The sequence below is a fragment of the Plasmodium berghei genome, assembly GCF_900002375.2.
Source record: "Plasmodium berghei ANKA genome assembly, chromosome: 5".
Lineage (NCBI taxonomy): Eukaryota > Apicomplexa > Aconoidasida > Haemosporida > Plasmodiidae > Plasmodium > Plasmodium berghei.
This window is the reverse complement of record NC_036163.2, coordinates 223646-241418: the sequence shown is the minus strand read 5'-3', so window position 1 is coordinate 241418 and position 17773 is coordinate 223646. Positions and strand designations below refer to the sequence as shown.

General features: G+C 19.1%; 1 protein-coding gene across 1 annotated transcript; it reads left to right on the top strand.

Annotated features, from left to right (window-relative positions):
* Positions 1 to 182: 182 nt before the first annotated feature.
* Positions 183 to 17492, top strand: PBANKA_0505900 (conserved Plasmodium protein, unknown function; the record flags this gene model as incomplete). The annotated part of the gene is made up of 5 exons (XM_034568297.1): positions 183 to 383; positions 497 to 6944; positions 7116 to 16619; positions 16718 to 17150; positions 17243 to 17492. 5 exons carry the CDS (start codon positions 183 to 185, stop codon positions 17490 to 17492), a joined length of 16836 nt encoding a protein of 5611 aa, XP_034420300.1.
* Positions 17493 to 17773: the final 281 nt, after the last annotated feature.

Genomic DNA, 17773 nt, shown 5'->3' with positions numbered 1-17773 from the left:
ATAATGATAAAAAGATAAATGTGCCGTAAACAATTTGTCCATTTTTCCTTTTTTGAAGTTAGTATATATATATATATATATATATATATATATATATGCATGTATAAATGTAAAAAAATAATAAATTATTATTTTTAGTTTGATTTCTTACTCAATATAATATGTAACGAGATTTGTGAATAATGATAAAGGGGTTATCCAAGAATATTGTTAATTTTTTATTGTCGTCTTTTTTTGAAAATATCGAAGAAAAACAATTACAGACATCACTAATTAGAGGAAAGGTACATCTACAAAATGTTAAAATCAACAAAAAGTTTTTTGACATTCTTTACCTCCCCTATACTATCAAATATGGATATATCCGCTCTCTCGATCTTCAGGTATTTATAAAAAATAGACAAACTGGAAAACACAAAATGTAACATGGAACCACACATCTGCTTCTTTACATCTGTTTATACCCGTTTCTTTACATCTGCTTCTTTTGGCTCAGATTCCTCTCCTGTACTTGTTTCAAAAAGCGACGATAACTATCAAAGATGTAATCATTGTTGTAAAAGAAAAAAACTTCAATGATTTTAACATAGTAGAAGAAATAAATGGAATAAAAATTGCGAAAAAAAATAATTTAAAAATCGAAGAAAACAATAGTAGCGGATCTAATTTAAATCAGAAAATAAATAAAGGAATAAATTCATTATTATATGAATTGTATAATAATATATCTATTGATATAGAAAATGTAGAAATAATATTAGAGGGATCTGAAAAAAAAAATTATATTTTAGGATTTTTTATAAAAAGAATAACTAGCTTTAAAAATCAGAATCATTCATTTAAAATATACAAAGATTTTTCATTTACTGATATTATAATTTATATGGATGATGAAAAATCGAAATATTTGATAAATAAAATAATAAAAAAGGAAGAAAAACGAAAAAAAAATAATAAAAAAAATAAAAACGTAGATGAAATATATAATAAAATAAAAGATATTACAAATAATTTACATAAAAAAAAATATATTATTTCAGAAATACCAATTATTGTATTGTCTACAATATTGTCTCTAGAAAATTCTTCACAATATATGCATCATAATTCAAAATATATTTTTAAAAAAAAAAATAATTTCGATTTAGTATGTTCACATTGTGATAAATATCTATATCAATGTAAAGAAATAAAAAAAGAAAAAGGAATATTTGAAAAAATTTTAAATAAAAATATTAATTTTAATGACGATAATAATAATAAATTAAACAATGAAGAATGTGCAATATGCATAAATGAGAAAAAAATTGATTTAGAAAAATCAAAACATGATGAATCTGTAAAAGAACTGATGAATTCAAACACTAACAATAATATTCCTATAAAAAAAGACGAAAATCAAATAGATAATAATAAAAATAATAATATTTGTGAAAGTTGTAAAAAAAAAATGAGCAATTATAAAAATTTATATGGAAATGAAACCAGTTTATATTTCAATTCTAAGGAAAATAAATTGTCGAATATAGAAAAATTTAATATATTAGAAGAAAATATAAATTTTAAAGAAAATGAATATATTACATTTATTGTACATATTGAAAACTTTAATGTAAATCTATCATTTAATCAATTATGTTATATATTTGATATTGTAAATTTTTATTTAATCTATAGTTGTTTTGTTAATGGATTATATTTAGAGGAATGGTTGAATATACCTGAAGTAAAAGAAATTTTAATGTATAAAAAAGAATTATTAAAAAAAAGGAAAAAAGAAAAATATGATAAAGATTTTATTGAAAATTTTGAATACACTCATAGTTTTCATATTATATATAGTCTAAGGAAGCATGTTAATAATATTTTAAAAGAAAGTAATAATTCCATAAATAATAAAACTACTATTACCCCTCAAAATGATGATAATAATATGAAGAATGATACATTTTCTTCAAAAAATAGTGCATCTAATTTAGATGTAAGTAATGAATTAGATTCCAATGATAAAATAAAAAAAAACGAAAATGAACAAGAAAAAAACACGATTATTCAAAAAGAAAAAAATGATGAAAATTTACATAATGTACGAAATATGCAATCAAAATCATCTGAAAAAATGCCTGTTGTACTTAATTTTAAATTACTATTAAAAAAAGCAAATCTTAATCTTTATAGTCATGAAAAAACAAATAAAATAATACAAACAAATATGAGTAACTTTGAACTAATATTAAAAAATTATATTAATAATGATTTTGCTTATTTTATATTATTAAATGATATTAACATTTTATTTTTATACAAAAACAAAAAATATCCTCTTTTGAGCCTTTTTAAAACAAATTCAATTGAAGCTGTTAATCGAAAAGTAAAAAAAAGAGAATCATTTAATAAAAAAGGTCGAAGAAAAAGCATAAATTATTTATTCAACCCATATGTGTGTAATAGTATTTCACAAGGGGTGATAAATCGAAATGATACAATCACAAATGTTAGTAACAGTAGTAACGAAAGAGGGTTAAATAAAGATGGTGGTGGTTCTACATCTATTATTGATTCCAAAAGTGAAAAAAGTATTTATAATAAAAATAATATGAAAAATCGCCAAGATAAAAATAAGGAAATTGAAAAAAACAAATTTAATGATAATAAAATAAATAACAAATCAAAAGATGATAACAAAATGAATTCTAATGAAATTAAGAATTCAAATAAAGAAAATGAACATGCTATATCATTTTTTATTTATAACAAGTTTGATACATCTCAAAATAAAATTTACTTTAGATGCAATCGAAATATATTAATTACATTAAGTGTTAAAGAAATATATAATATCATGAATATAAATTACGATTTTAAATGTCTTGATTTTGAAAAAAAAATAAAAACATATCAAAGTTTATATTATTATTATTTATTAGGAAAAAAATATTGTAGAGAATTATATATATCATCTGAAAAAGATTTTGCAGATATTAATATTCAATTTATGAACAATATTTATATAAATTTAATTATAAATAAAAAATATTCATTATTAGCAAGGATACAAAACATATCTTTAAATTCATTTTTTTTTACAAAAACCAATATTCAAGCTTATTTAGAGAAATTAACTATGATAAATGATAATAATACTAATAATAACAAGCTTGAAAATGAAAATCAAGAAAATGCATCTGGATTAGATGCAAGCAACTCGATCATTACGGGTTCTACACCAAATAATAATATTTTATCGGGTTCTAACGATTCAATAATAAATGGTTCTAATTCAGAAACTAGCTACATAAACAATCGTAACAAATTGACAAATAATATCAATGATGATAAGAAAAGTATAACCAAAGTAATAAATGAAAATGAATCAAAATTATTATTGAATAATTCATATTCAAATATATATTATAATGATTCCAAAAGGGAAAATACATCTGTATCTAATTCATATTATCATAAAATGTTAAGTTCATATAATGATATATGTGATGATAATCAGAAAATAAAGATGAAATACAAAAAATATTATCAAGACTTTTTAAGAGTTAATGATTTAAAAAATATAGAAAAATCTAAAATATTTGAACACAAATATAATCGAAATAAAAACAAAAACCCTGAATTAAATAATATAGGTTCATCAAATGAAATTAAAAATACATATATTACTACATCTAATAATATAGAGAAAAATAAATATGAATGTTTAAGTAGTTCCTCATATAAATCTAAAATATATAGTATAAATTATAATGATAATAATTATATTCCAAATAGTAGTAGTCACATTAATGGTTATATATACGATTATGATAGTGAAGAAATTAATGAAAAAAAAAAAAAAAATAGATGTAAAAAAACGAAAAGAAAAGTATATATAAATAGTGAAAGTGAGTCTACAAATTCATATAATTATCAAAAAAAAAAAAAAATATATGTTGTTAATAAAGATGGAAATAATATTAATAGTGATGATAATACTAATGTTACTTGTTCAGAAAAAGAAGAAACGGAAACTATGATTACAGCAGTTCAACAAAAAAGATCATGTTTTAATTTATCCATTTTTTTTATGAAAAATAAAAGTAATGAAAAAATTCAAAAAGTATTATTAGAAGAAAATTCAAAAAATAAAAAATATATTTTAAAACCATTGAAAATATCTTTAGATACAATCATATATAATTTTAAAGATGGAAATGAAAAAAGAATGACTTTTATTCATACAAATTATAAACAATACTTATATTTTAACTTTGATGATAAACATATTTTTAAATTAATTTTTTTTTATTATCACTATAAATTTTATGTTGACAAAATATATGAACAGTTATATAATAGAAACAACTCAGATTATTTAAATTTAAATACAATTGATTTTAGAAGTTATAAAACATTGCAGATATTATTAGACAATGCTTTGATTAATAATAAAAGTGAAATTGAAAATAAATATGTTCATAAAAAAACTAGTAATAAAGAATCATCAATTGAAAATGGAGAAAATAATATTACCGAAGTAATTGATTCAAACATCATAGATAAAGAAATTGAAACGAATGAATGTTCAAAAGTTTGTGGAAATAAAAATGAAGAAGCAAATAATATAAATAAAATTTATATTTCAACTATAGAAAACCCTGATAATATTCAAGAAAATTCAAATAACAATACAGAATTAAATATAAATGATTCAGATGTAGAAAATACTGACATAATTGATATTGAAAAATATGATGAAAATAATACTACTGTTTGTATTAATACAGAAAATGATATAAGCGTAAAAAAAGATTCTATAAAGATTCAAAAAACTCAAAAAAATATAAAGAAAAAAGAAAAAAAAAAAAAAAATAATTATGGAAAATCATATAATAGTAAAAATGATAGAAATATGAATAATGAAATATCAAATAGTAATAAACATGAATTTATCACATTTTTAAGTAAAATAAAAATATATTTTAATAATTATAAAAAAAATAAACGTATGGTATCTATACACATTTATGATGTTTTAATATATATGTTTAATGATGATCATATTTCAAAGTTCGTTTTAAATTTAAAAAAATTCAATGTTCTTAATTGTTTATCATACATAGATAATTCAAATATTAACAGAAATGATGCTAGTATTTGTGAAAATAATTTTGATATTCAGAATGAGCATAATTTTAATACTAATCGTTGTTTTAATAATGAAAAATATTATAGTATTAATTCGATCACTGGTTTTGAAAATAAATATCAACACAATAAAACAAATAAAATCGATTCTAAATTATATGATAAAAAAAATAGTAGTTATAATGGAATATATTTATATAATAGTATATTAAAATTAGCTAAAAATGGTGATTTCATATTTTCATATGATTGTAAAAATCCAAAAATTGATAAATTTAATAAAAGATTAACAAATATTGATACTTATAGTGCTAATTATAAAAATGTTATATCAGATAATGAAATAGAAAATGAAGAACATAATAAAAAAATGAATGGTTATCAAGAATTATATAATAGTACTTCTATAAATATTTCTGGCAATCCTAAAAAAATTCATTTTGACAATATAAACAAAAGATTTAATAAAAAAAGTATAGATTTTATTCATACAAATTATTATAATACCTTAAATGTGGATTACTTTACTTTCAATGGCTATGAGAAAAAAAAAGTTAATTCTGATGATACTCTCGAAATATGTCCAAGTAGTATAGATGTAGGAATTAGCAGTGTAGAAATTGGAATAATTCCTGTAGATACTCCAAATATAAGCATTGAACCCATAAACAATAGTATAAATATTCCAAATATAAGTACTGAAATAAGCAATAGTATTATTGAAAAAAGTTCACAAACCATTGAAAATGGAAAAATTAATATAGATAACCTTACAAATTCTGTTAAAAATGTTAACACAAACAATGATATCAATGTTAAGAATGAAAGATGCTCTAATGAATCTGTAGAAGATATAAACTTGGTTGAAAATAGCAATGAAGTTAGTTATTTTACGGATGAAACTGATAAATTTTTATCAATACAAAATACAAAAAATTCGAGTGAACTAACTGGCGAAGTAAATGAACGATCTGACGAAATTCTGAATCATCAGAATGGAGGCGAAAATAAAGAAATAGATGCAAGCAAAAATAAAGAAAAGGATATTCAGAAGGAATGTAAGAAAGAATATGAATCTCAGAAAAAGGAAAACTCAATGCTTTTAGAGAAAAAAAGGAAATCCGAATTGGATGTATCTACTGTTCGAAATTTAAAAAAAGGAAAATATTTAGATAATAATAAAGGTGATTTTAATAAATATAGTTCGTTAGAAATTAAAGAAAATGATAAAATTGATCAAGTTGAAAAAAATAGAGATAATGCACCTGAAGATATCGAAAACGGTGCAGAAAATAACAGGATAAATTTAGAAATGCGTGTTCTTTCTATAGATGAATCAATAAGCCTACATGCCTATTCAAATGAAATAGAACTAAAAAATGGAGAAAGTTTGGAATATGAGTATAGAGATGAAGAATATGAAGAAATAGAAATAATAAAACATAAAGAAAATGATGATATAAAAAATATAGCATTTCATTTAGTTAATTTTGAAGTTATTATTGATTATACTTATTTTATAAATTTATATAAATGGTTTACTAAATTAAATTTAAAATATGAAAAAATAAAAAAAATTTCAGATTTTGCTGCATATTCACACAATAGTATTAATGAAAAATCAGATACAAACACTCCTAAATATAATTACACACTCTTTTTACAAAATAATAAAATATATATTCCAATTTACAAACTATCTATATATGAATACACTTATTATGAAAATGCAAAAAATAATTTATACACCTCTTTTTTACCTATTATGCAATTTCATTTCTCCTGTTCATACAAATCTATCAATGGTAAGTTTTCGCCTATTTATCTGCACGCACACGCTACCTGTGCAGGTTTTTCTCACCTTGTTCGCATGTTTTTTTCATGTTTTTTTATCTTTTCACATGTCTTGTTCATGTTTTTTATCTTTTCGCATGTTTGTTTATTTTATTTTTATTTTTTTGTGCGTTTCAACACAGAAAACGACGAAAACCTCAAGAATGCACAGGTTCGAAATTTCGGGAGCAAGCTAGTTATGCCATCAATTCAAATGTACAAACATAAAAAAAGTCGAAGGTGGAAAATTTGTATACTGAATTTTAATTGTAAAGATAAAAACAGTGAAACAATTTTAAACGATTTTAGATTTCAATTGAATGCAAAAAGAAAAGAAAACATTGAAAGTTTAGAAATCGATGAAGACAGTAGTAACTATGGAGATATAAATATGGATACTAATAATTGTCAAAAAATGAATTCGTTAAATACATACTTAAGTGCAATGTCTAGTAATATATTTGATGAAGAAAAAGATTCTAATATAAAAAATTCTATAAAAAGAATAGTCCGATTTTATAATGATCCTATAATAATAAAATTTTCAATTGAAATAATAAAAAATTTGATAATTTGCTACAATAATTTTAATTATTTTATAAATTGCATAAATAAAATACAAAATAATATTAATAACTGTTCCAAAGATGAAAAATATTGTCAAAATAATTATAACAATTTGAAAGAACATTGTGAAAATAGCAATGTAATTAAAGATATACTTAACTATTTATATAATGAAGCAAATGATATATTGTTCGAATATTTTTTAGATGATTTTCATTTAAGCTTATATGAAGGAAATAGCAACTTAAACATGGCGCTTATAAATATTAACATGTTTGATATTAAAATATTTTTTCAAAAAAAACACAATATAAGGGGTTTTATAAATTTTCATCTTAACATAGATGCATATGATAACTATAAAATTTTATATGACAATTTAATAGAAAAGTTTGAAATACTTTTATCTTTTGAAAACAGTAAAAATAAAATGAATATGCTTAATTTTAACATCGAAACATCATATATTAATATATTATATACAAACAAAATAAAAGATTTAATTATAAATTATACTACATTATTATTAGAAAAATATAAAACTTATATTGAAGCAGGATATGATGATATAGATGCAGAAATAAGAAGAAAAGAACAACAAATGAATTCGAAATTATTAAATTTTTATAATAATTTTTTTATTATAAAAAATCAAAATAATCCTAAAAGTGTTATCGAATTTAAAGATATCCTATATGATAATAATATAATTTCCAAAATTTATAATTTTACTGGATTAACAATAAATTTAAGATTTAAACAATCCCTTAGAAGTAAAGTTCAAAATCGTAATGAAAAAAAAAATGGAAATGATAATACAAAAAATTATGGAAATAAAAATAAATTTATTTTTTATGAATTACCTAATAATGGTCATGGGGGGTTATTAAAAGATGAAAATGGAAAAGTTTGTGAACTTGCTATTATTATTAAATTATTTAATTATATATATGAAATAGTAGATATTGAAAGAAATAAAAATGCATGTGATATTCGATTTTTGCCAATTATATATGATTTAAAAAAAAATGATGAAAAAGAAAAAATTATTATAAAAAAATATGATAACAATTATGATATGTATAATGAATATAGTGTTAAAAATAAAGTTTTTAAAACATTTATAAAATTATATATTCAAACTAATATTGATGATAAAGGAGTTGTTACTATTTATTTTTCTTCAAATTTATTTATTCACAATATTACAAATACAAATTTTGTTATATTATACCATCCTATTATTTATTATTTTTTACTTTTCAATGAAATATTTATATATAACTCAAATAATAATTTAAACAAAAAAAAGCATTCTTTAAAAGGTGCAAAAACTGTTTTGAAATCAAACGAAAAATATTATTTCCCAATTATATCTTTTATACCACTTTTAGTAATATATGATTATATGAAAAAAAAAAACGATTTTATAGAAAAAGTAGATGCAGATTTTATAAATACTAATTTAATTAAGACAAATTATTCAAAAAAATATAATGGAACCTATTCAGATATTAACGCTACTTTAAGTAAGTATAATAAAAACCATTATATCGATTGTGAACATGGTTTATTCAAACAAAATGAAATAGATAATGATGGGTATACTAACAGTTTTATATGTTATGAAAAGGGATATGATAATTTGAAAAATAATAAAAAAAACAGCTTAAATAATAGCGAAACATATAATAGTTGTCTATTTGTTGATAACTTTTCAGGAGAGCATGTACATAATATTATTCCTATAAATTCTAATTATAATTTTCTAAATACAGAAATATTTTATCAAAATAAAAAAAAGAATAGTTTATTAAAAAATACACAAGTGCTCGAAATAGAGGATAAAATAAATTTACATCAAATTAAAGAATCTTGTAAATATAAATTAAATAAAATTTTGAAAAAACTTAAAATATATATTAATGACAAAAATATTAATAATAGTATAAAAAATATAAATAATATATATATTGTAAAAAAAGATGTTTATAATTATTATATAAATAAATATTATAGTAACAGCAAATGCTATTTAGATATCTTTAATTTTTTAAAAAAAAATGGAGCAAAAAAATTATTTAGCAATTCAAGTATAAGGGAAATCATATATAGACATTCTTATGATTTTCAAAAATATAATTTATTTTCACAAACATTAAAATTAAAGACAATAAAAGTTATTTGTTATGATCCAGATACCAAATATGGCAATGGAAAATATAAAAATGAAAGTGATATTTTTAAATATAAACATAAAAGCATATTAAATAATTCTATAAACAATAGTCCTATTATTAATAATGAAAATCGTGAAGAATGTGTAAATTATAATAAACAAATAGATTGCTATGAAAAAAAACATAGTAGTGAATTAAAACAAATTCAAGATTCAAATTATTTAATGAAATTTATGACATTATATGAAAAAAAAAATAAAAATCAGTTTAATAGTGCAAAAAATAATATATTGCTAAATATAGATACTATAAAAACAAATGAACGATATTTAGGTAATATTCATAGAAATAGAAAAGGATCAAATTTGCACCGAATGATTAAATATTACTATGAAAGTTCATCTAAAGATTATAACGATAACGATAATGACAATGATAATGACAAAATAAATGAACAAAGCAATGGAAATAAAAATAGTACAGTTGTAGATAATCCACAAAGTGATCATATAATAAATGTTGAAAGTAACGAAAGCAGTAGTTTTGTTGAAATTCAAAACAATATTATAGAAGAAAAAAAAGAAAAGAAAATTTCAAATAACAAAGATGTATTATACGAAAGTGGAAATAAACAAAATGATAATTTAAAAAAAATAAAATTTTCTGCCAAAAAACAAAGTCATTTTAGTAATACATTAATTTGTGAACAAAAAAATTTAGAAATAAATAAAATTTACACATTTGGAATATTAATTGATTACATTTTTGAAATTCACAATCTTATGTTTAATGATATTTCAATTGGATATTATCAAAAATATAGTGTAAATAATATACAGAAAAAAATAAAAAAAATAAAAAAAGAAACAATTTTATCAAAAAGTATAAAATATTTAGATAATATACCAAATTATATTAAATTTTTTTATCAAATAAATGGAAATTCAACTAGTAATGTAGAAAATAACGAAATAAATTATATTTTTCATTTTTTTTCAAAAAAAATATCAATTCATCAATTAAATAATACAAACAGTAAATATATTCAAATTAAAATGCATATAGGATGTATTTATGATAAAAAAAATGATATAATATATAAAAAAAAAAAATTTAAATTTAATTTATTTCGAAGAAAAACAACTATAAGTAACACTATACCAGCATATTATTCAAGTTGTTCAAAAAAATGTGTATATTTGTCGCCAAAAAATTATGAAAAATTATGTATGAATATACCTCGTTTCTTTTTTCTTAATATTATACTTCGTAAAAAAACAGATTTTATTTGCACAAATAATGTAAATAGTTTTAAAAAAATAATAGACAGCAATGTTTTACAATTATTATTATATTCCTATTTTTATTTTCAAAATAATTTAGATAATGATATTATTATACAATCAAATAGTAATTTTCAAAAAGTAAAAAATAATTCATGTATGCTATTTGGAGAATTAGAAACTACAAAAGTTGTTTTAAAAATATTGCATAATAATAAATTGTTTGTTTCGAAAAAGTTAAAAATAAACGAAGTTTGTTTAAATAAAAAAATTATATTAGCATGTAAAAATAATAAAAAAAAAGAATATTTATTTTTATCTTTAAATATTACTATATATGGTAATATATATAATACAAAAATAATTACAATAAATAATAGATATACCATTATAAATAATACAAATCACACATTATATGTTCATGAAATATGTAAAGAATTTAAAATTATAAAAAAAGATAATAAAACTTTATCTAAAATTGAAAAAAATAATGCCAAAGAAATAAAACAAACTAAAATTGACACAGACATAACAGAAAAATCAAACATTTCAATAACAAATAAAATATTTAATGTATTTGAAATAAAACCACATGAATCTTATTATTACCATCCATTACATGCTAATAAATATTATCTTAAATTTTCATATACAAACATAAATGATTATATTAATAATAAATATAATATATTGTCTAAAAATGAAAGTTATGAATTTATGGATAAATATACTGATACTACAAATTTAGCATATTATTTAAAAAAAAAAATTGCAAAAAAAACAAAAAATCCAACATATTTAGTAAATATAGATAAAAATGATAAAACAATTAAAAAAAAAGAAGAATCATTTAATCAGTTTTATACAAGTCTTATAGATATAGAGAAAATTGGAAATGCCAAAATATTTCATAAAGCCCTTATAAAAGTATGTAATTCATATGAAATTTCCGAAATTAATGAAACTGAAAATGTAGATACTAAACAATTTGACTTATATAATAGAACTAAACTTGTAGATGAAATACCATATTCTGAAAATATAAAAACTCAAAATGAAACAATACTTTTAGTAGATGAAGAAAATGAAACAAAAGATGTTGCATTATCAGTAAAAAATAGTATTGAATCTGTTAAGAATTTTATTATAAATATGAATGATGAACTTGTTCAAAATACAAATGAATCTGTCATGAAATACATGGAAAATATGGAAAAAAAAACAAAATATTATTATAAAGAAGAAAATATTATATCAGAAGTTAACATTACATTAAATAGTAACACAAGTATAGAAATAAATATTTCCATTGATAATAATCCAGATACAATAATTCATAATAATACAAACTACTGCTTAGTATATTATCAAAAAAAAACAAAAAAAAAAATAATAAATTTGTTAAAACCACATAATAAAGATATCTTTGGATGGACCGACCTATCTAAACCTAAAGTTGTTAAATTCTTTTTAATTTTGAAAAAAGCTGGTGTTTATGTTTTTTACTGTAATGTAGATATTGTTAAAGAACATAATTGTATTTTCTTAAATAATAATAGAAAAATCAATGTGTTCACCAAAATTGAAAATGGAAAAAGAGTTTTCTGCCTTGAAGAAATAAATACTAAAGAAACAAAACAATTGAATTATTTTTCAAATAATAAAAGTTTTATTAAATTAAACGAGGAAAAAAAACTTAACACATCAAATAAAAAAAAAAATAAAAAAATTGTAAAAATAAATTTTTATAGAAAATTTAAATTAAAAAAAAATAGAGATGATGATATAAGAACTAAACAAAAATTTGTGAGGTATAGAAAATTAAAAAAAAAAAAAAAAAACTTTTTAAAAGAGTTTAATATTATTAATAAAAACCCATTTAATGCTATTTATATGAAAGCCAAAAAGAAGAAGCAAAAAATAAAACAAACTGAAAGGAAAATGAAAAATACAAAAATCATGTCTAATACATCAATTATAGAATATGATACAAATAAAAATGGCAATTCTATTCAAACAAAAAAGTTTGATGAAAAAAAATTCAAAGCATTATTTATGAAAAAAACAATAAAAGGAAAGAAAAAAAAAAAAAAAAATATTAACAAATTTTTATATGATAATTATAGTGATAAAAAAAAAAATTCACATCAAACATTCGCAAACTTAATATATACAGATGCTTTAGAGGATTCTAAGAAATATAATTCTATAAATAATAAAGATATAGAAAATAATGATAAAGTTAGTGAACAGGTAGAAGGTTATGAACCAAATAGCTATTATGTAATAAATAAAAATGTGGAAATAAAAAGAAAATTAAGTGATTATATATTTAAAAAATTAAAAAATAATGAAAAAAAATTAAAAGGATTAAAAAAAATTTATCCATCATTTTTAAGAAATAGTAAAAGTATAGAATTTAATGAAATAATGCAAAAATGCTTTTCAGATAAAGAAGAAAATGTTATTAATAATGAACAAAATATAAATGAAAATATATTTACAAGTAATTACAACGAAAAAAATGAATTAAATAAATATGAAAATATCCATAATAGTAATATAAAAAGTCAAAATAAAAATGCAACTTATTCGCGTACACATTATGATAATAACAATGTTGGAAATGTTTTAAAAAAAAAAAATAATTTTCAAATAAATTTTTTTACAAATATTCAATTATTATTTAAAGGAATAAGAGTAAACTTATTACAAGAATCGTCAAATTATTTAATATCTTTTGAGCTTAATAATTTATTTGTAAAAAAAGAATATATAGAAAATATAGGATATTATAATGTTGATGTTAAAATAAAAAATATTATATCTTATGCTATTTATAAATATCTTAACATTTATGCATTACTATATACAAATGATGAAATTAATTTAAAAAAAAATAATATTCGTATTTTTATGAACAAATTAGAAAAAAAAAGAAATTTATTTTTAAAAAAAAACAAATATAGAAAAAATGAAGCCAAAGATTCAATTACATCTTCTTTAGATTCGATTATAAATTTAAAAGATAAAGATTCTATATTTCATGATTATAGATTTGATAATACAAACAATTTTAATGATAATTCAGGATTTATAATTTGTAATTTTCAATATATAAAAAAATTTGAAACACTTTTCTTTAAATATTTTTTATTAAGCATAAAACCAGTTGTAATTAATGCAGATATAAATTCAATTACAGTTTTATTTTATTTTTATAAAACTTTTTATAATGATAAAAATTTTGAAAATGATGGAAAAAATATAAATAAAATACAAAAAGATGAAATTGAAGAATCAACTATGTATACATATACATTAAATGATGATAAAAATGATGTTAATATTGGAAAAAAAAAAAATAATGAAAATCGAGATAATTATTATTCATCTAATTTGATAAATGGAAATGACGGTAAAAAAGATGGTATAAATAATATGCATTTAACATGTAGGGAAGTAAAGAATTGTTTAATTTTAGATGATGATAATAAAAAAAAAAATGATTTAAATAATGAAAAAGGAAAAGATAAATTAATAAAAGACAAAATATATAGAAATAGTAATACATATATTAAAAACGAAGAATCTGGAAAAAATAACAATGTCACATCTTATACTTGTGAAAAAGGAAAAGCAAACAAACATGTTTATTTACAATATGTATATATAGATAAAATAAATATATTATTAAATTTTAAATCAGAATATAAAAAAGAATTTAATAATAGTAATATTAATGATATATTTTATGAAGAATATATAAGTGCATATAATAAATTAGGGGATATATCAAATTGTAATATTATTTTAAAAAGTTTATCAAATATTCATATATTTACAAGTTCAAATAATTTATTTAATTTTTTATTAAATTTTTATTATAATCAAACTATTGTAAATTTATCAAATTTGTTAATTTCTTTTAATATAATTGGGAGCCCAACATCTTTTATTGCACATGTTAAGAAATCTTTTATTGAATTTTTTACAATATTAAAAGATAGTTATTCCATTGACGATAAAGAATATGAAATTGATCAAAATGAAATAAAAACAAAAACAAGAACATCAAATTTAACACAAAGAAATACTTTGTCTTATAAAATTCATGGAGAGATTGGAAATATTTCATTTCCTGATTACAATTATGGTAATAATTCTGGAAATATAAATTTATTTTCAAAAATACAAAATAATGAAAATATATTTAATATATTTGATAAATCAAACGAAAGCTCATTAATAGATGAAAATGAAGATATAATGGTGAATGAAAAATATATTATGCATTTACTAAATGATTATAATCAGTCTTGTGAAAATAACACAATATATGAAGATACACATTTGAATAGTATTAAAAATAGTATTAGTTTAGAAATTGAACAAGAAAATGAAACTAAAAAAATGATATATTCTGATTATGATGATGATTCAATCGAATCTGCAGTAAATGATATTAGAAAAAATGAATGGAATAAAAAAGAATTGGAAAATTTAATAATGGAAAGTGATAGTATATCTTTAAGTTATTTAAATTTTGAAAAAAAAAAAAAAAATATATATATACTTGATAATAAAGTTCCAGCTAGCCAAATGAAAAAAAAAAGTAAAGAAAAAAAAGAGACAGAAACTAAGAAAAAAGAAAATGTATTTATAATATTTATATCATTTATAATAGGATTTTGGAAACAAATTATTTATTTAATTCGAAAAATGCGACGTCTTTGTTTAGGAATATATGTATTAATTATAAAACTAATTTTATCACTTTTATTTTCAGTAACACTAATATTACAATCATTAATTAATATAATTGATAAAATAAATACAAATAATTCAAATAAAATATTTTTAAGAAATAAAAAGTATGAAAAAAATAAACCACTAGTATTTAGTAATATTGAAGAATATCATAATTTTAATTTGACAAAACTATTTTATTATTATATAAGTTTATATATAAATATATTCAGATTGATTTATCATAATATATTATATAAAATAAAAAAAAATAAAAAAGATATATTAAGGGAAACTAATATGATAAAAGCTAGTTTAAAATTAAATACAAAAAAAAAACGGAAATTTGCATTTTTATTTAATTTCTTTTTAATTATATTTACTATATTCAAAATTTTTATGCTTGGGCATATTGTATTTTCATTATTATGTCTATTAGCTGTTAATAATATTTTACAAACAATACTTCGATCATGTATTAAGTTAGTATATTACCAAAGCAGCAAAAATTGTTTTGATTTTTTAAATACAAATAATATTAATCATATATGTACCATTAGTTACATTAAAATAAATCAAATCTTAAATAAATATATACCTTTAAATGAGCCTTTTAAATTTTTTTTAACTTATCAAGATTTCATTGACATCAAAACTCAAAATAAAATTAACTATTTTGTTTATACTAAAGAACTATTTTTTTATATACAAGAAAACAATGTATTATTCCTGTTCAGAAAAAATGATTTAAAAAAAATTGATGTAATTATACACACCGTTACAAATAGTTTTACTATTAATCGTTTTTATAATCGAAAAGAAAGCGTCTTATTCCGAAAGAACATTTCTAGAAATGTACCCGATATAGGTAAGTTTGTTTTGCTACTCTCATTTATTTTCCGCTTATATACTTTCATTTATTTCCCACTTATATACTTTCATTTATTTTTGATAATATTTTTGCAGTTGGGAATACAATATGTGAAGAAAACAACAGTGTCACTTCCTCTTTTTACAATAAAAGTTTAACTTCAAATGATTTAAAGGAAAATAAAAATATAATTTATTTTTTAAATTCCGAATTAGCGCTTACAAAAAAAAATGAAATAATAAATTTAAATAATAATGACCAAAATTATATTATAACAATTAATATTACTGTTAGAAATAATATGAATATAATGGAAAGTGTATATTATAATCCGAATAAGTTTTTTAAATCCCTTTTTAAAATTGAAAAAAATTATAATAATATTTATTCTCCATTATTTAAAAGCCCAAGTAATGATGGAAAAAATAATAAAGAAAAATATAATAAAAATAAAACTAACATAGAAAATCGATATACTGGATCGAAAAGTCACGGTTTTATCACCTTTATTATTTTTCTTTTAAAATGGTAAGCATATATATAGAACGTGTTTGCATATAATTTGTTTGTATTAAACATATTGCACATATTAAATGTTTATTTTATTTTTTATTACACAGCACGATTGTGTTCTATCCTATTTATTTATTATTCAAAAGAAATAAAACAAACCAAAATGAAGCCCTAAAATATAAATCTAAATCGAATGAAGAAGAATATAAAGGAATAAATGATGAACTTAAAAAAGGAAAAAAAAAAAATTTTAAAAAAAATGTACCAAAATATATTGTCTTTAAATTAAATTTTGAGGATTTCCAATCATGTTTGAACATTTTCGAATGTTTATGCAGATTTGTTAATAACGATTAGTTCATTTTACAAAGGTTTATTAAAATTAAGGAGAATCACAATTTTTATTTTTGCTATATGTAGTGGAAAATAATTTTTAAATATTCATTGTTTTTTGTTTACCCTTTTAAGCAATTTCCCGCTTTTTTATTTTCTATAACTTATTTTAAATTTGTTATTTTGCTTTTTTCTTTTTGATTTTTTCTATTTTTTTTGTAATTCTTTGATTCAATTTTCTCATTTGTACATGATTTATTTCAATGTTTAAAATAATTAAACATATGAAACGAACACTTTAATGA